Source organism: Protobothrops mucrosquamatus, unplaced genomic scaffold (assembly GCF_001527695.2).
Source record: "Protobothrops mucrosquamatus isolate PMUCROS unplaced genomic scaffold, P.Mucros_1.0 scaffold227, whole genome shotgun sequence".
NCBI classification, from domain to species: Eukaryota; Metazoa; Chordata; class Lepidosauria; order Squamata; family Viperidae; genus Protobothrops; species Protobothrops mucrosquamatus.
In genome coordinates this window covers 392462-411935 of record NW_015386578.1, presented here as the reverse complement: position 1 = coordinate 411935, position 19474 = coordinate 392462, and the positions used below count along the sequence as shown (strand labels likewise).

The 19474-nt window shown below is 40.5% G+C and overlaps 1 protein-coding gene across 1 annotated transcript in view; it reads left to right on the top strand.

Moving 5' to 3' along the window:
* LOC107285921 (alanyl-tRNA editing protein Aarsd1-like) overlaps positions 1–19474 on the top strand; it is a 47550-nt gene that overhangs the window by 16644 nt on the left and 11432 nt on the right. The window contains 4 exon segments of the mRNA XM_015814191.1: positions 11030–11083; positions 16637–16762; positions 18322–18481; positions 18593–18650. Of these exon segments, the coding sequence (XP_015669677.1) occupies positions 11030–11083; positions 16637–16762; positions 18322–18481; positions 18593–18650 (398 nt within the window).

The following is a 19474-nucleotide window of genomic DNA, read 5'->3' as shown; positions in this document are numbered from 1 at the left end:
TAGGTTGATCTTTTAAATTTTGAGGTTCAGCTTGTGGTTCTGCAAAATAATCTTTAATTTTTCTCCATGATTTCATATACTCTGTAGCTTCCAATATTTTTTCCAGTATAAGCTCATAATCAAGCTGTGGGTAAGATTCTTCCATTTCCATAGTAAAATAGTCTTTTAGTCTTTTAGTGAAAGCTATATTACAATTGCAGTAACACTTTTTGCCACAAGATGTCCTCAGTGACCTTAGAAACTTTTTTCTTTCCAAGTTAAAAGCTTTTACTTCATTTTGAGAGTGAGGAAGAAAGGCAGGAAGAAGCAAGTATCTCCGATATAGTAAGTAGAATAATGCTCTATAATACAAGTTTTTCCAGGGGTCCCAAGTATCCAAAAAATTAAAAGTCCAATAAATGCTGTTCTATAGTTTTATTCAAAGTAATTTTTTCCCCAAATAGACGAACGCCGCTTTCTTAGGGCAGGGAAGTAATCCAAAGGCTTTTTGCAGAAAAAATAGTTGGGGGTAAGAGGGGGAAAAAAAGTCTCACCCAGATTTCTCCCATGGTGGTTTCTTCACGCTTAGCTGTTCTTTTGACTTCGGCTGGTGCAGCTAGATGATCAGCCATCTTGCAGGATGATCTTTGCTCCGTTAGCCCTAAGGAGTCAGCTGGAGCTGCGGGAGAAGCTGCCGCCTTCCCACAGTCACCAGCAAGCCTCCTCCTCGGTGGTCGCCTCTCCAGGATGACTTTCAACCCCCTTCGGGGTCTATCGGCGAAGGAAAATTGGCCGGTGAAAAGACAAGTCTTTTCACACGACCGCAGTTGCCGCAAAACTGGAACTGGAAGTCTCTAATATTTCTATTTAGAACTTCCAAGGTTAAAATAAATAACAATGGAGATAATGGACATCCTTGCCTTGTACCTCTTCTTATCTCAAAGTTCTCTGTGTAATCTCCATTTACAATCACTTTCACTGTTTGTTTATTGTATATTGTTTTAATCATATTTATAAAGTTTTGTCCAAAGTCCATTATTTTTAATTGCTGAATCATAAATTGCCAGGAAACATTATGAAATGCCTTTTGGGCATCTAAAATATTACTGCCAATTGTTTCCCTGGATGTAGTTTATAATATTCCAATATATCCATTATCACCCTTAAATTATTTTTAATTTGTCTCTTTGGTAAAAATCCATTTTGGTCTGAATGTATAAATTCAGTTAAAAATCTTTTCAGACTCTCTGCTATTATTGAAGTAAAAATTTTATACTCCACATTTAATAATGATATCGGTCTGTAATTTTTTATCTGTGTCATGTCTGAATCTTCTTTTGGTGTTAGGGTAATATTTGCTTCTGTCCATGTATTTGGGAGTTTAGTCTCCAACAAAAGTTCATTGCACACATCCTTCAACGGTTCACTTAATATATCTTGTAAAGATTTATATAGCTCAGCCAGTAGTCCATCTGGCCCTGGTGTTTTCTCATTTTTTTTGTCTTCTTATAGCCTCTGTTATTTCCATCATTGTTATTTTTTTCCTCTAGCATGGTTTTAAAAGTTTCTGAAATTTTTGGAAGATTATTTTCTTCCAGATATTGAATCATTTTCTCCCGTGAAATTTCTTCTATAGCATACAGTTTCTTACAGTATTCTTTAATTATCTTTTTTATTTTTTCGTTTTTAAACTGTAAGCAACCTTTTTCATCTACTAAGTTATGTATCAGTTTCTTCTCCTTCTATTTTTTAAGTTTGTAAGGTAACCATCTTTCAAAAAAGTTTTGTTTTGCTCTTTTAATTTGCTGTGCCAATTTTTCTGAATCCAACAGATTTAATTTATGTTTTATTGTTTCCATTTCTCTTTTCAGTATCTTCTTTTGTGGGTTGATTTGCAGTTCTGATTCTAATTTTTCAAATTCTTTCCTTAATAATATGTATTGTTGTCTTTTATGTTTATTTTTTTTGCCATGTATGTTATAGCTATACCTCTAAAGTATGCTTTGGCTGTATCCCATATGTTTTGTAATGTTGTATCTTCTTTTTTGTTTTCTTTAAAGAAAAACTCCATTTCTTTTGTTGCTAGTTCTATAAATTCTTTTTCTTTTAATATAGATTGAGTCAAAGTCCATCTTAGTTTTTTTGGTATTCCTCTCCATGTCATTTTTCAGGGGTTGTGGTCTGCCCATGTACCTGATTCTATCTCAATCTCCTGCATACTTGTCCTCAATTTAGATGTCATCCAAATCATGTCAATTCTGGACCAGGATTTATGACTATTTGAATAAAGTGTGTATTGTAATTTTCCTGGATTAATTTCCCTCCAGACATCTTGTACCCCAATTTCTCTAGCATATTAAAAAAAGTCTTTAAGTAATCTTTTTCTTCCACTTTTTCCTGTTTTGCTACTTTTATAATCTAATGTCCCATCCACTATTGCGTTGAAATCTCCTACTAAGCAAATATTTTGATACTCCATTTCTGTTATTTTTCTATGGAGATTTTGATAAAATTCTTCCTGTTTATTATTAGGTGCATATATTACTACCAACAATGTTTCTTTTTGAGGTAGAAATATTTCTACCATCACAATTCTTCCTTCTTCATATGAATAAATCATGTTAGAGTCTATTGCAGTGATGGCGAACCTTTTAGAGACTGAGTGCCCAAACTGCAACCCAAAATCCACTTATGCATCGTTGAGTGCCGGGTGGGTGTGGCCCATTGGGTGGGCATGGCTGTGGTGGTAACGGCAGACTGGGTGGGACTAAAAAATTCAATCAATTTCAACTTTGCAAGATTTTTTTTCCCGTGAGAAGTTGAAATTGACTGATTGATTGAACCTTTTTTTTTTTTTTGCACATGGTGGTGGAGGCCTAAAGCGAAAAGATTTTATAAAACCTAGCTGAAGGTCTAGGACTAGGGCGAAGGCACGCGTGCCCATAGAGAGGGCTCTGAGTGCCGCCTCTGGCACCCGTGCCATAGGTTTGCCACCACTGGTCTATTGTTTCTTTAATATATACAGCTATACCTACCCCTTTTTTATTGATGCACTGATGCATGGTAAAGTTTCCAAATTTTGGGGTATTCCAACAGTTTGTAATATTGTCTTTTTATATGTGTCTCTTGCAAACAAATTATATCTATATTTAATTTCTGCAGTTTTCTAAAAAAAATTATTTCTTTTTTGATAGGGAATTCAGTCCATTTATATTCACTGAAAAAATTCTGTTTTCTTTCTCCATTTCAATTACTTATATTTAGGTCTTGTCGATCTCGTAGTCCTCTGTTCTCTTGCTATTCCCTCACTCTCTTGATCAAGCTCCTCTTTCTGTTCTTCTGTTTGTATAGTTGCTTCCTCAGTTGCTTCTTCTATTTGTTTCTGATCTTTTCTCTCCTCTTGTTGATATTGTACTCCTTCATTTAAAAATGCTTGCTTTCATCAAAGTCTTGTGCCTTACAAACTGAGTCCAGTCAATATCTTGTATTACTCCAGTTGATTAAGATCCTTTCTGGGATTAGCCATCTGAAGTTTATACCTTTTGCAACTAACTTTGTAGTTAAGAAGTGATATTATCTTTGGGTGTCTCTTACTCTTTTGGGGATCTGCTTTAACACCACAATTTCTTTATTCTTGTATTGTAATGGCTCATCTCTGACTTTTCTCAGTATCTCATCTTTGTTGTTTTCTTTATAAATCTTACATGAACTTCTCTGGGTAGCTTGAATTTATTTGAAATATTTCATCTATCTCCATTTGTATCTCTGCTCAGTCTGCTTTTAAAGCCTCTGCCAGTAAATTAATAATCACTACTGCTATATCTTCTACTCTGTCTTCAGGAATATTTTGAAATATTAAATAGTGTGCCTCTTTCTCCATTTCCAAGGCTGCAACTGCCCCTTCTAAGCTTTGATTTGCTTGTTCTAATTTTTCATTTTGTTGCATTAGTACTTCCATTTTTTGTCAATATCATCTGATTTGTTTTCCATTTTCTGAATTCTTTGTTCATTTTTAACAATCATTTGCTGATGAACTTCAAATTATGTCTTTATATCCAGCATTTGTTCGTTTAATTTATTAAAATTACTTTTTGTCTCTTCATGATTTCTCTGTATTGATTCTTGAATTAATTTTAATGTGGTTTGCATCTCAGTTTGAGCAGTGCTTATTTTCTCACGCTGCAACATTGTTTCAATAAATCCCTGGCTTGTTGGGCTAGATGTTCTAACAGAAGGTGCAGAGGAAGTTTTTTTCATAAGTCTAGTGAGATTTGATACACTCATTTTTCAAATAGGTAAATTTATAAATCCACAAGGAAAATAAATCAAATGAGAAAGAGAAAAAAATAATGAGCCAACTATCTTAGGCTAAAATCCAAACCATGAAAAGAGCCAACTACTTTAGGCTAGATCCAAATCCACCAGGAGAAAAAACAAGAGAAAAAAAGGAAAAAAAAGCCAACTATCTTAGGCTAAAATCCAACCATAAAAGTGAGCCAACTACTTTAGGCTAAATCCAAATCCTCCAGTCAAAGCACAGATGTAAAACACCTGCTGTCTCCAAATAATTCCTGTTTTAGTTATATCCAGAGTTAACAGATATAATTGTAGAGAGTCTTTTCTCATGCAAAGTCATATAAAGGCACTTTGTTTACACCAGTTGTTGTTTCAAGGCCAAACACTTTTCAAGTTCTTTTATTGTTTGATATTACTGTTGTACAGTGATGGCGAACCTTTTAGAGACCGAGTGCCCAAACCGCAACCCAAAACCCACTTATTTATTGCAAAGTGCCAGGGCTGCATCAGCATTGTGGTTCCCTCAGGGAGGCCGGAGTGTGTGGCCCACTGGGTGGGCATGGCCAGGGTGGTCACAGCAGACTGGGTGGGTGTGGCCAAGTAAGCGTGGCCACCTCGATACTCTAACATCTCTACTTGAGCTTGCTAGCCGGCCATTTTGCCTGCTTTGTGCTGGGAGGGGCTGTTGCTCCGGGCGGCGGCAGCCTAATGGACCTGCACGAGCTGCTAGTGGCCACGACGCGTGTGCCCAAAGAGAGGGCTCTAAGTGCCGCCTCTTGCACGCGTGCCATAGGTTCACTAACACTGCTATAGTATCTCCTTTTACCACGAGATATCCTCATACACTGTATTGTCTATATCCGGTTTTAAAAGATTTTTAAAGTTTTATTTTAAAGTTCTTTGTAAATTATTTACCCTAAACATTAAATCTAAAAAGACTTTCTATGTCCTGGAGGTTAAATAGTTTTCTTTAAGTCAATCTAAGTTCCATTTTTAAGTATTGTTTTATATTCCTTAAATTCCTTCCCTCTCTTGTAATTTCTTGCCAATTCTCTTCTCCCCTAGTCCTTCTGGGGTCTTTACTTCATAGATTTTTCCCAATCAGGGAATCAGAATTTCCAAGTCCATAAGGAAAAGGAATAAAAAACAGTCTCACCCAGTTTCGTCACACTGTTGACAATCAGCTGTTTGGCGGAGCACCACAGCTCCTTGCTTTTTTTTCCTGGCTGACAATGACTTGGACTGCCTGTGCTTATAGAGCAGCCTTTCATCCGTCCTTTGGAAAGGTTTCTTCAGTCCATTTGGACTGACCGCCGTCTGGTCCAAACTCCTGATGCTTCCCTTCTTCTTCGTTGCCCTCCAGGGCAACTTTCTGACCCCTTGGGATCGCTGGACCAAACAAAATTGGTCTAAGAAGCTGGAGCCCCAGGTTCTTCCACCCGTCTTGTCATGGCGTCAGACCGGAAGTCTTCCCAGGACGTCTTTTCATTGGAGCACAGGTAGCACAGCTCCTCACATAACTCTCAATGTCTCTTTTCATCCCTGGCTACCAGAATTGCCTCCGTACTAAATGCAATGTTTTCAGGAACCCAACATGACCCGCCTGCTTTGCATCATGACTCCGCTGAAGGGCTTGGAGTTTGAGGCCATCTGTGAGGTATAACTTAGAGCCTTTCCAGGCTAGTCCTCTCCTAAGGGTTAAAATAGATTGTCGTCTTTGAACCAGGAGTCAGTCTCTAGTTGCTCCTTTAGTTCCTTTAGTAAGCGATCGTCAGGACCAGCAGGTGGTCCTTGTGTTTGCGATTAGTTGTTATTTGAGAAACAGACTGTGGCAGGGAAATAATGGAGTAGATTACTTCCTCCCAGTGACTTTTGGACTGGGGCGTTCTAGACAAGACATCAGCCAAAACATTCTTACTCCCTGGGAAATACTTTAAGGTGAAATTAAAATGATTGAAGTATTGAGCCCACCAGACCTGTTTTGGTAATAATTTGCGGGGGGGTTTCAGAGCTTCCAAATTTTTATGATTAGTCCATACTTCAAAAGGTATCTCCCCCCTTCCCAAAAAATGATACCACGTTAGTAATGACCATTGAACCGCAAAAGCCTCCTTCTCCCAAACAGCCCACCTCCTCTCTGTTTCGGTTAGCTTCCAGGAAGTTTAAGCGTGGGTTGTAATTCCCCCCGGTGATTTTTTTGTAAGAGAACAGCACCCACAGCCATGTCCCTCACATCGGCTTGAATGATGAATTGCATTTCAGGATCATGGTGTTTGAGAACAGATTCAGCTGCAAAGAGTCTTTTTAGTTTCTCAAATGCTGCTTGACATTCTAGGGACATGGCAATGGCTGACAAGGTCGGAGTTTCTTCCTCCCCCTTCCCATTTTCAATAAGTTGGTTATTGGCATGGCTATCTTTGCAAAAGAGGGGATAAATTGGTGGTAAAAGTTAGCAAACCCCACAAAGCTTTGAAGTTGTTTACGGGTGTGAGGGGGTTGCCATTCCAATACAGCTTTCACTTTTGCAGGATCCATTTCTGTCCCCTCATTTGAAATTTGGTACCCTAGATAGTCAAGGCATGTCTGGTGAAACTCACATTTAGAAAGCTTTGCATTCAGTTTAGCCTTCAGCAATTTCCTCAGCACTTCACGGACCAATTTAATGTGCTCTTCCATAGTCTCAGTGTAAATGAGAATGTCATCAAGATAAACCAAAATCCCCTTATACAGATGATCGTCGAGCACCTGGTTGATTAACTGCATAAATACAGCAGAAGTTCCTTGTAGTCCAAAAGGCATCACTTTAAATTGGAAGCCTCCCAGGGGGCAATTGAAGGAGGTTTTCCATTTGTCCCCTTCCTTAATCCAGACTTGGTAATAAGACTCCTTAAATCCAACTTTGTAAAAACTTTCCCCTTTGCCAGGTGGGCTAACATGTCCTTCATTAAAGGGAGAGGGTACATGTTCCCTAGGCTGACAGCATTCAATATTTTAAAATCTACACATAATCTGAGCAAGCCATCTTTCTTTTCTTTGAACAATACAGGGACTGCTACACAAGATTTTGCTGATTGGATGAAACCCCAGGCCAGGTTCTTATCAATGTATTCTCTTAACTCCTTCATCTCTCTGGCCATCATTGAGTACATTATTGGCTTCGGGAGCTTGGCCCTGGGTAAGATTTTGATGGTGCAGTCCGTAGCCCGGTGTGTGTGGGGGGAAGGACGTCACACTCTTTCTCACTAAATGCCTCGACTAAATCATGATATTCAATTGGGACAAGCTGGATTCCTGGCAGTTTCTCTACAACAGCCTTTAGTGTTTCAGGGTGTTCTTCCTGAGCCTCATTTATGGTATAGTCCTTTGTATCACTGGAAGTGGCAGGGGGAAAGGACCTATCCCCAATCTTAAATTCCTCATTCCATTCTCTCACCAGATGGTTGGGCGCCACTTGTCGACTCAGGCCAGATCCAAAATTACAGCCTTAGTTATTTTTGGGACCACCACAAAATGAATGATTTCCCAGTGCCGGCCCATTTCCAATCGCACTGGTTCTATCAGGTGTGTGACATATGCATGGCCGATTAGGGACCCATCAGCTTGTTCAAATCTCATGGCTAGGGGTAATAGCCTTGCCCAAATCCCCAGATTAAGGACTGTGGGTAGATTAATTAGGCACCTGGTGCAACCTGAGTCTATTAACACATTTAAGTCCATTTGGGCCCCGGTTTTGGGTTCTATTATCTTGGCGGGAATGGCAAAAGGTGGGATGGGTTGATTTACCATTGGATCCTCCTCGCTTTCCTCATCACTGTCATAGGGCGCTGGCATCTGTAATGGCTCTGGCTGGGCTCTTGCCTCGAGCTCAACATGAGGGGGGTGTCCAACAGCTGGGTCCTGTTGTGCCCAGTTTGTCTTTTCCTTTCCTCCTCTGGGGGCTTTTCATGGCTTAGCAGTGGCAGCTGGTGTGCATCTGGCCTGGGGGCTGGACATTCCAAAGCACAATGGCCCATTTGGCCGCATTGGTAGCATTTGATTGGAGCTCTAACTGGTGCCTGGGGGGCGCTGGTGGTTGGGGTGGCTTGGAAAGGTCGGCTGGACATGTGGCGGCTTGGATTCGGAGGCCTGGCTTTCTGGGGCGATCCAATTTGATGTCCAGCATCATCGCCATGCTGTACCACTGCTGAAATTGGTTAGGAAAGTCCCTAATGATGCAGACTTGGAGTAGGTCGCGGTATAGACCCTGCTTGAAGTAGTTGATCAATGATCGTTCTGGCCATTGCCCTAGCCAATGAGCAACTCGCCTGAATTCACGAACATATTCCTTGGGGGGGGGCAGCCTTTTTGCTTCAGATGATGGATCTCTTTCTCGGCCAACAGGGCCTGGGATTTGTCTTCAAAACGACTTCTCAGTTGCTCCATGAATAGGTAGCATTCTGCAGCTCAGGAGCCCCTTCATCATGGAGGCTGGTCATCCAGTCAGACACTTCCCCCTCCAAATTGGCTACCACAGCATTCACCATCTGAGTATCATCCAGGTAGGTATAAGTGTAGTGATCTAGATGAGCCCACACTTGATTCAGGAAGAAGGATAGCTTCTCAGGGTCCCCATCAAAGGTGGGCTTGATGGGAGGCGGCTCAAATCATAGTGGGGCCACCTGCTCTTGCTTCTGAGCTGTTTGTTGGTCCTGGGGACGTGGCCGAACCACCCACCGGACTTGGCCAGGCTCCTGGACTGGCAGCCCGAGGCTGTGGCAGCGGGCTTGGTTGGGATACAGGGCTTGACATCATAGCTGGCTGGGAAATAGGTGAGGCAGCATGGGCTCCCACAGTTGGGCTGGGACTCCGGCGAAGGGGGGAAGAAATGGGTAGCCCGTAGCATTCCTCCTCATGGCGCTCACACCCTGGGCGACGGGAACCATCTCTTTTACCTCCAATCTGCCGAACTTCTCTTTCACTTGCTCAAGTGAGGGGCTGTGGACTGTGGACTGGAACTTCCAGTCTCCGGAGTTGTCCCCTCCAATTGATCCCTTTCCCTTCTGGTATGCCGCAGATGAAAATCCCTGGGATGGCAGCAATAGGAGTTCCTCTTCAGCGGCAACAAGAGTGCTCCTGTGCTGAGGGGCAGCTTCAGCTTGATAGAGGTCTGCTAGGATTGTAGTTCCTCCCTGCGGTATGAGCTTCCCAGGTTGGATCAACCGGGAGTTTGACTGAGCCCGTGCCAGTGATGTCTTCTTGGTGGCTGGAGCGGCTGCTTGTGCTTCGACAGCCGGAGTTCTGTTGCGGCCAGCAATGGTGCCACTCTTTTCCTCCATCCTCAAATCTTTGCCAAGTCTTTATCGCTCTCCCAAAAGATGGATAGGTGGTTAGGGCCCAGCACCCCAAAAGAAAATTTAAGTTTTAAGAGACAGTTTAATGTCATGGTTCCGACAGACAGAGACGAATAAAGCAGAACTCCGAGGCTTGAAAATTCCTCAAAGAACATGTTTATTAGTTACAAAGTATCAGCACAGTCAAAAGTGAAACCAAGTCCAAATATACAAGTAACAATTGCCCAATACAAAGCTAAATGTCCCACCCATAAAACTATGCAAGCAACTACGTTCCCCAATATGATTATTTGGTGGGTTTTTTATGCAACGCCCAGTCCCTAGTCTTGGGAGCAGCCAATGACCTTGGTTCCCACGGGACAGATGATTATTTTGACTAACGAAGCACCTGGGCAACCCCCCTCCCTCCGTTCTATGTGGCAACCTAGAATGAGAAGAAAAAATGGCTGCAGCCATGCTCATTGTAGAGTTGACAATCTGAGTGGTTGCCACAAAGAAGAGGGAGTCAAGCTATTCTCCAAAGCACCTGAAGGGAGAACAAGAAGCAACCAGATGGAAACTAACCAAAGAGAGAAGCAGCCTAGAATTAAGGAGAAATTTCCTGACAATTAGAACAATTAACCAGTGGAACAACCTGCCTCCAGAAGCAGTGAATGCTCCAACACTGGAAATTTTAAAGAAAAGACTAGACAACCATTTGTCTGAAATGGTATAGAGCAGACATGTCAAACTCGTGATGTCACGTGACGTCGTGCAACGTATCAGGACAGTTTTGCCATTGCCGGCAATGGGGTGAGCGCGGCTTCCATGTGACGCGTCCGGCCCACGGGCTAGCAGTTTGACACCCCTGGTATAATTTCCTGCCTGAGCAGGGGGTTGGACTAGATGACCTCCAACGTCCCTTCCAACTTTATTATTATTATTGTTACATAAGTATATAATGCAGTGATTCTGTTGGGCAATGTCATGAGCAATAGCTAGAAAAACACCATTTACCAAAGCGGAATTGTGCTGCTATTATTATACATGCCATAACCTCTTGTATTATTTATGCACCATTTATACATAAAGTATTGAATAATGCAAATTTATGCTCACATTAAGGTAAAAAGAAAAATCAAAAGGTAAAAGGCTCTAATAAGAGAGAAAAGAATATTAACCTTTCCCTAATTCTGAGATTTCAGAAATTGTCTACATGTAACAACTTGCCCTGTTTTTACAGAGCATAGTAAAATAACATAAATCTAGTTAGCCAGATTCAATACTGTTACTCATTGACTAATAAGAATAATAGTAGATATTTTAATAATTTTGTCATGATATAACTTAATATTTTAACTATACTATTTGGGTAGGAATATCCTCCACAATTCTCAATATTAAATAGCAACACTATTTGCTTTAATCTCCTTGTTCCCTTACAGCTCATGCAAAAAGTCACTAAGAAAGAACCACCGCCAGCCATGGATGATCTTGATGTAAGTAAAGAGCATCTTTAACTATTTCTGAACTCTGTTTGCTTGACTCCATATTATTAGTTTATCAGATTTGCAAGTTAACATGGCTGGAGAACTGGGATGGAATATGGCTTGTGCTTCACTAGTATTTAAAGCCACTGTTCCAGTGGCTTGCAGAAGTTAATATAAACATTTTTAAAGTATTTCATTTCATAAATTTGGGGTATGCTCCTCTCTCAGTGAAAATACTAATCTTTCTCTGTATGTGCTTAATAATTTTAGGATGACAGCTGAAAGGCACAACTTCCTGACTGGACTGCTACCTAAGTTTACTACAGCTACAGTCAACAGTGACATGGGAGTAGGCATCACATTGGCTAAGGCCTAGGACAAGGAAGCAGATGTGATGTGATGTATCAAAGTGTTTCAAATTTATTTGTTTTCAATGGGTGTTAAATTATTGCAATGTAATTTTTCTGGATGACTTTAATAAACAACTCTTTGCACCAAATCTGGGAGCGAAGTTGGCCCTAAAGACTTAGCAGAGTTGTTATAATCCATTCCCTGTTAGAAAGAAACAAGACTCACATAGCTATCTTTGTAATTTGGATAATTACAAAGAAACACTTTGCAAAATTTTGTGAAAGAAAATGATTCAATCATCAAAATCATTCAATAATCAAAATTCAGCTTCAGCTGATTTTACTTTCAAGGAGACATTTATAAGTGTGTGTTGCCCCTTCCATTTCAATAAGTGGCCAACCTTATTTGATCTTTGAGGTTCAGTCATAATTGGGAACTATCTGGAAATACTCGGCTGTTGAATAAGCAGGGAAATAATAATAATAACAACAACAACCTTAACAGCTCTTAGGTCCTTGGTTAGGACTTGAACTGTTAAGTTTGTACAAGTCCCAGACTGTGAATCAAATTGAAGATTAACAATCATCATCATCATCATCATCATCAAAGTGGAGGAAATATTATAAAGGCAATTAACACCTGGACCATGCCAGTAATACGATAGCTAGAATAATTGATTGGACTCAGATAGAACTTGATAACTTGAATCAAAAGACAAGAAAACTAATGACAATGCATCATGCCATGCACCCGAAAAGTGATGTCAACGATTGTATTTGCCTAGATCTCAGGGTGGCAGAGGAGTATTACAGGTGAAACAAACTACAGAAAAGGAAAAACATGGCTTATTGACTACATAAATAAAAAGCAAAAGAGCCTCGGCGGAAGGAGGTGAAAAAGGAAAACCTCTTGAAAACAACAAGACTGAAAGTAGAATATTGAAAGGAAACAACTGAACATTGTGTTTCTAACTGGAAAAAGAATTGTATGCACAGTCAATGCCTGAAGGACAGGTAGATACAAAGCTAACATGGAACTGGTTGATCTCAGAGGTGCTGAAGAAAGAAACTGAAGGCTTCATTTTGGCTGCCCTAGAATAAGCCTTGCAGACCAATTCCATGAAAGCAAAAATTCAACATGTCAGTAACAACAGCAAATGTCACTTATGCAATGAAAAAAATGAAAGAGTGGATCACCTTATCAGTTGCTGCAGCAAAATCTCACAGACTGATTATCTACAATGTCATAATCGAGTTGCCAAAATCATACATTGGAAGCTTTGCCAGAGATTTGGGTTCAAATGCGGCAAAAATTACTGGGAACACCAAATTGACACAGTTCTTGAAAATGAGCAAGTTAAGATCCTGTGGGACTTTTGGATCCAAGCACAGAGACCTCTGGCCCACAACACGCCTGACATCACTATTGTGGAAAAGATAAAAGTCTGTTTCATTGATATTGCAATACCAGGGGATGTGCAAATTGAAGAAAAACATATAGAAAAAATAACAAAATATCATGATTTGCAAATTGAAGTTGAGCAACTATGGAGAAGAAATCAATAGCTGTACCAATAGTAATAGGAGCCCTTGGAGCAATACCCAAAGAGCTGCCTAGATATATGGAAATTTTGAATTTATTAGACCTGAATATCGTGACCTTGCAAATAAACCACCCTACTCGGAACTGCCTAAATACTCAGACATTACCTTAACAGCATCTTGGTTAGGTTCTTGGTTAGGACTTGAACTGTTAAGTTTTTATCAGTCCTAGTCTGTGAATTGAATTGAAAATTAACCATAATAATAATAATCATAATCATACCATTCTAGAAGAGGGCAGTATTTTAGTGAACCATTTCCCTAGCACAAAATTCTATGGTTGTTTCCCTTATGTTAGCTTAATTGGGGAACATATTTATCTTTCCTTTAGCATGCTTCTTGGTGACAATCTTAAACTTTTTTTTATTTTATAACAGAATTCTTATGCTAGGGTTGTCAGATCTGGGCTGCAAACATGGAGGCCAGCAGGGACAACTCTCTCACCTTAAAAATGGGAACTAAAATGGAGATCCAATCCTCAACCATGCCTTTAATTCTTTCTCTATACCACATTTTTTCAACTTCAGCAATTTTAGGATGGACTTCTATTTCCAGAATTCCCCAGCCAGCTTTCTATGAGTAGAAGTCAACACACCTTAAAACTGGATAAGCACCGATTTATACAAATTCATTCAATTTATATGCCACCCATCGTTCCTGACTACAATATTAAGCCAAATGCTATAGGAACCATAAACTATTGGGCTAATAGATGTGGGCTGCAAAAAATTCAGACCACGTGACACAACAAATATATTGAGAAAACTCTACTCTTTGCTGTCATTTGGTAGTTGTTCTGATTCCTCCAATCCCAGCCCTACACATTATATTACCCTGCTATATAAATGTAGTCAATTGTGATTTGTTCTGTTTGCAATCATTACCCAAACCTCTCTTTAAATGATATACAAAATCAGGCTCTGATAACATCCTCAGCAAGGAGCTTTCCCAATCTTAAAAATACTGGAAGCTTGTAAAGCGAGATCTCTGTTTTCACAAGAACAAAATTGCAAACAATGAATCGTGGATTGTTACTGTTGTTTTTGCCTAGGTTGCTTTACATTAATGATTTTAAATTATATATATTTGATGTTGTAAGCCGCACAGAGTTTTTTGAGTGGGTGACTATAATAAAACTAAACAACAACAATAATGGATGTGAGGAGAAATCGATATAGGAAGTAATAAGGCAAAGTAGACCACAACCTACTTCTTGGTAAGCTAGAAAAATGTGGAATAGATAGCATCACCCCTGGATGGATTCGTAACTGGCTGACAAACCACACTCAATGTGTAGCCCTTAACGGAACTACATCCATATGGAGGGAAATAAGCAGTGGGGTACCTCAAAGTTCTGTTTTAGGCCCAATACTCTTCAATATCTTCATAAAAGATTAAGATGACAGAATAAAAAGGGAACTCATCAAATTTGCAGACAACACCAAGCTGGCAGGAATAGCCAAAATCCCAGACAATAGACTCAAGATCCAAAAGGATTTTGACAGAGTTGTACACTGGGTCCTATTTAACAAAATAAAATTCAGTGGTGAGAAAAGTAAGGTTTTACACTTAGGCAAGAAAAAACAAAGGTAGAATAGGTGGAAACTGGCTCAATAGCAATAACTGCAAAAGGGATCTTGGATTCCTAGTGGATGATAATTTAAATATGAGCCAGTAGTGTGCTGAAGCCACCAAAAACTAATGCAGTCTTAGGCTGCTTTAACAGAGGAATAGAATCAAGATTATATGAACCGTTAGTATTCCTTTATAAGGCCTTGGTAAGACCACACTTGGAATACTGCATCCAGTTTTGGTCACTCACAATATAATAAAAGATGTTCAGACTCTGAAAAGAGTGCAGAAAGAGTAACAAAGATGATTAGTGGATTGGAGTCTAAAGCATATGAAGAACTGTTGCAGGAATTGGGTATGGCTAGTCTAGTGAAAAGGAGTAAGGGTGACATAAGAGTGTTTCAGTATTTGAGGGGCTGCCACAAAGAAGGGGGTCAACCTATTTTACAGAGCACCAGAATGGTTGGAAACTAACCAGAGAGAGGAGCAACCTAGAACTAAAGAGAAATTTCTTGACAGTGAGAAGAATAAACCAATGGATCGGTTTGTCTTCAAGTGTGGGTGCTCCATCACTGGAGGCTTTTAAAAAAAGACTGTCTGAAATGGTATAGGGGGCTGGACTAGAAAACCTCCAAGGTCCCTTTAGATTCTTTTATTTTTTTAATAGCAGCAAATATATTTTATTCCGCCTTTCCCCCACGCAAGGAGAAAAAAACAGCCCCGTGAACATTCTCACTGAGCTCGACCTTCCACCCCGCGCTCGTCCTCGCTGCCCAGTCTTTAAAGTTAATTCTTAGGTCACGAAACACACAAATAGTTCATTGGCCAACGTTGGCCCCGCCCTCCCTACATAGCGAACTTGGAAAAACGTAACAATTATGTCCTTTGCTGCCTGCCTTAGGCCGCCAGTCGCGCATGTGCGTTGTCTCGGAGAGAGAAAAGGCGCCGATAGTTCGTGTCTCCTGGTTGGTCAACTTTAGGGTCTGCATGGCGTTTATGTGCCAGCGGGACAGCTGGGTTCAGCAGGTGCGGAAGGATGCGGGCGAGTGATGGCTATGAGGTCGGGGTCATTGCCGCTATTCGTGTGGGGGGGGAGGATGAATGCTTACAGTTTTATTCTGCATCCCTTTGCGCTGGAGAAGGATTCTTGGTGTAATCTTTCCAATCTCCAGAACTGGAGATAAGGAGCCTTATCCAGAATTGGAAAGACACAAATTGAAATGAATAATTGCAGAGTTCCTCTGTATTCAACAGATGCAGAATTTTAGAAATCAACAGGGCTTTTTGAGCCCAAAATAGCCCATTATTCCCGTTAAATGAAGGAACAGTTCTATATACAGCAGATGATTCTTAGGTAGGCCTGATTTCTTCCCTAAGCAATTGTTGCCATTCCATGTATTCCTTATTATAGTTTACTCTAATACAACTAATAGGACAATGGATTGTAATATAGAATATATTTAATTACTTGCACAATACAATATGCTGATGTAAAAATCAGTTGCTTATACATTGTATGTCAGTAGGAAAGGAAAGCCCAGGAAAGCAAAAGGAAAGAGTGAAGCTTAACTGCCCTTTGCCCATGAATAACTTGTCTGAGCAGAGTTATGACTCACTGTAATTAATAGGAAAGTGCCTCGAGACCACATCTATATTTTTTGGTCTCATTTTAAAATATTTCTAATCTGTGAAGCATTTAGAAGGCAACCAAAGTGAAATTGGACATCTAATAATACTAATAAAATGGATTTCTTGTGGATTCTGAAGCTGGCATACATGGTACAGAATTAAAATGCCTTACAGAAATATTAAAATGGAAGTTTGAAATAAAAGTGGATCATTTGCTGAATGTAATAATTGTTACAAAATGTATGCAGTTGTCCCCAGGAATTTACAGACAAGAAGGCTATTATTAAGAACGTAGTTTTTCTCATTGTTCATCACTCTCGGCTTGCACATGATACACCTCTTTAATCTCAATTTTCTATGGGATAGAAGCCTCTACCAAAACTAAAGATCCCTTCCTTTTTCTATTAAGCTTACTACCCAGGTGGTCTCCTGCTGCCCGGCAAAATTATCTACAGAAATTAGTGGAAAGAACATTTTGAAAGGTTTCCATGTCATCCTGGAAGACACTATTCTTTTCCCAGAGGGTGGAGGGCAGGTACTAATAATTGTTCTCAAACTATTTTAGACTTGTAAATTATTATATATTTCTTAATATGTTGCTTGATATTAAGTATAACTTTCTGTTTTTAAAACCAAAAATTTAATTGGTCAATATATGTTAGGAATACATGATTTTCTTTTTACTTTTAAACATGTTTATTTGTATTTAGATACTTAATGAGGTAATTCAAGAATAAGTTGTATTGAAAACAGTTTTAACATAAAATAGAAAGGCTTGGATTGCACTAAGGCAGTGATGGCGCCCCCACTCCACCCCCCCATCGCCCGCCCCGCCTGCCCGCAGGGCCCCTCACCACCTCCAGGGCCCGCCGCAGATTGCCCAGGCAGCCCAGCAGCGCTATGGCGGTCACGCCCTTTGCCCGCGCCCTGCAGCATCAACTGTGCACGATGGGGTGTGAGGGCAGAGTCTTGTCTATGCTGCCTGGCTGCCATGTCCTTGGCTGTGCTGCTCCATGTGGGCCACGCTCAGGGGCGACTTTCCTTCAGGGGGGCTGCTGGAGAGGAGGGGGTCACGGGGGAGGCGAGGCTGGGGCAACGGCACATGTGCCCACAGAGAGGGCTCCGAGTGCTGCCTCTGACACCCATGCCATAAGTTCGCCACTATTGCACTAAGGCAGGGGTCGACAACCTTAAACACTCAAAGAGCCACTTGGACCCGTTTCCCAGAGAAAATAAAACACTGGGAGCCGCAAAACCTGTGCGCGCACGCGCATGAGGGGGAGAAGCTTGATTTAAGAGTTTAATTAAAAAGAAATAGAGGCTGCTGTGCATGAGTTCTCTCTCTCTCTCTTTCCTTTCCCTCTCTTTCTCTTTCCTCTCTCTTTCTCTTTCCTCTCTCTCTCTTTCCTTTCTCTTTCCTCTCCCTCTCTCTCCCTCTCTTTTTCTCTCCACCCCTCTCTCTTTCTCTCCCTCTCTCTGATTGTCTGCTCACCTGGCAAGCTGGCTTCAAGCTGTTCTCCAACAAGCTGACACACATTCTTATTGGGCTGGCTCTCTCCTGCCCTTCCTGCTTCCTGCAGAGAAGCAGCCAAGGCAGGAGCCCCGCCCAATAAGCTTGTCAGCTCGTCGGAGAACAGCGTGAGGCCACTCTCAAGTGTCTCTCTCTGTCTCTGTCTCTCTCTCTGCAAATGGCAGAGGAGGCTGGGAGCCGCAGGAGAAGGCTGAAAGAGCCGCAGGTTGCTGACCCATGCACTAAGGTATGTTACATAGTTTGAAAATTCTGGAGTGACTATGATTCTTCCTAAAAACCTTTGGTATGAGATTCATAATAATTGAAACGTTTACTTCAAGTAATTAATAATATAAAAATGATCGAGCAATGCCTTTATTTGTGCAATCATTCATTGTTGCTCTTCCATTAATAACATTTATTTTGGGATATCTATGGAAAGGATAGCATTTATTAATTTTTTCCCAGAACCTTCCCACAAATAAAGTATTTATGAACTAAGTTTGTCTCTTTTATACATCTTGTTGAGGGTGTTTTTTCCTCCTCAGAAACTGGGATTGTAACTTTAAATTTCTTCATTCCAGCCTGATGACCAGGGATTTATTAATGATATCCCTGTTCTCAGAGTCACCCGACAAGGTCCAGATGCTTTACACTTTATCCAGACACCACTTGAGCCAGGAACTAAGGTACAACTGGTGCTGGACTGGGACCGGCGGTTTGACCATATGCAACAGCATTCAGGTGAAGAATTGATCCATGTGATGTCCATCAGTTTGGGTAATATAATACAGAATACTTAAAGAAACCCAATAGAAAGGGTTTGAATAGCTGATGAATAATTATCTGTTTCAGGACAACATCTCATCACAGCACTTGCAGATCTGATGTTTGGATACAAGACAACATCATGGTAAGCAGGATGCAATTCTTCTCTTTTTCTTCCTTGCTTGTGGATTCTAAAACTAGAGCAGAGGTAAGTTGCAAAATCTGTAGAAATGTAACTCTTTCAGGTAATGCTGAAGACTTAAAACCCTGTAGAGTAGTTATTAACAAAAATCCTCTGTAAAAAGAACAGATAATCATATAGTTCATTAGAAAATAAAAATCCACTGTTGGCAATATTTTAATTAGGACAAATAAAAATGCATAAATGTATGTATATGCTTTTGAGTTATTGGAATTCTTATTTAGACTAGAGTCCCGAAATTAGGGAATGGAGAAAAAGTATTAAAATAAGGGTTGCAGCCATTAGGATTGCAGCTTAGAATAAACCTTAAGATGAAGATTATAGAGTTGAATATATTATTATATAATAAAGGCATTGTTTTTACCATAAGGATTCTGGGACAAAAAGCCATAGTGGGGCTCTTAGTTTAACAATATACAAAAATCACCTGCCTTTTTTACCTTTCTTTGATGAAATGCCTGACAGCATATTCTGAAGCTAAAGAATATGATGCTCTATTACCTGAAAGTAGATCTTTAAGTTTCAAGCTTTTTATTCACCCCAATTAGGTAATTTAGATTCAGCTGACTTTTCCCCCAGTATGTAATTGATGTATTCAGTCTGCCATGTCTGTCTTCAGACTGATTATAAATTGGAGATCTCTGCGCACAGTCACCCATGCTCTTGTCACCTCCCGCCTGGACTACTGCAATGCTCTCTACATGGGGCTCCCCTTGAGGAGCATTCGGAGGCTCCAGTTAGTCCAGAATGCAGCCGCGCGGGCAGTG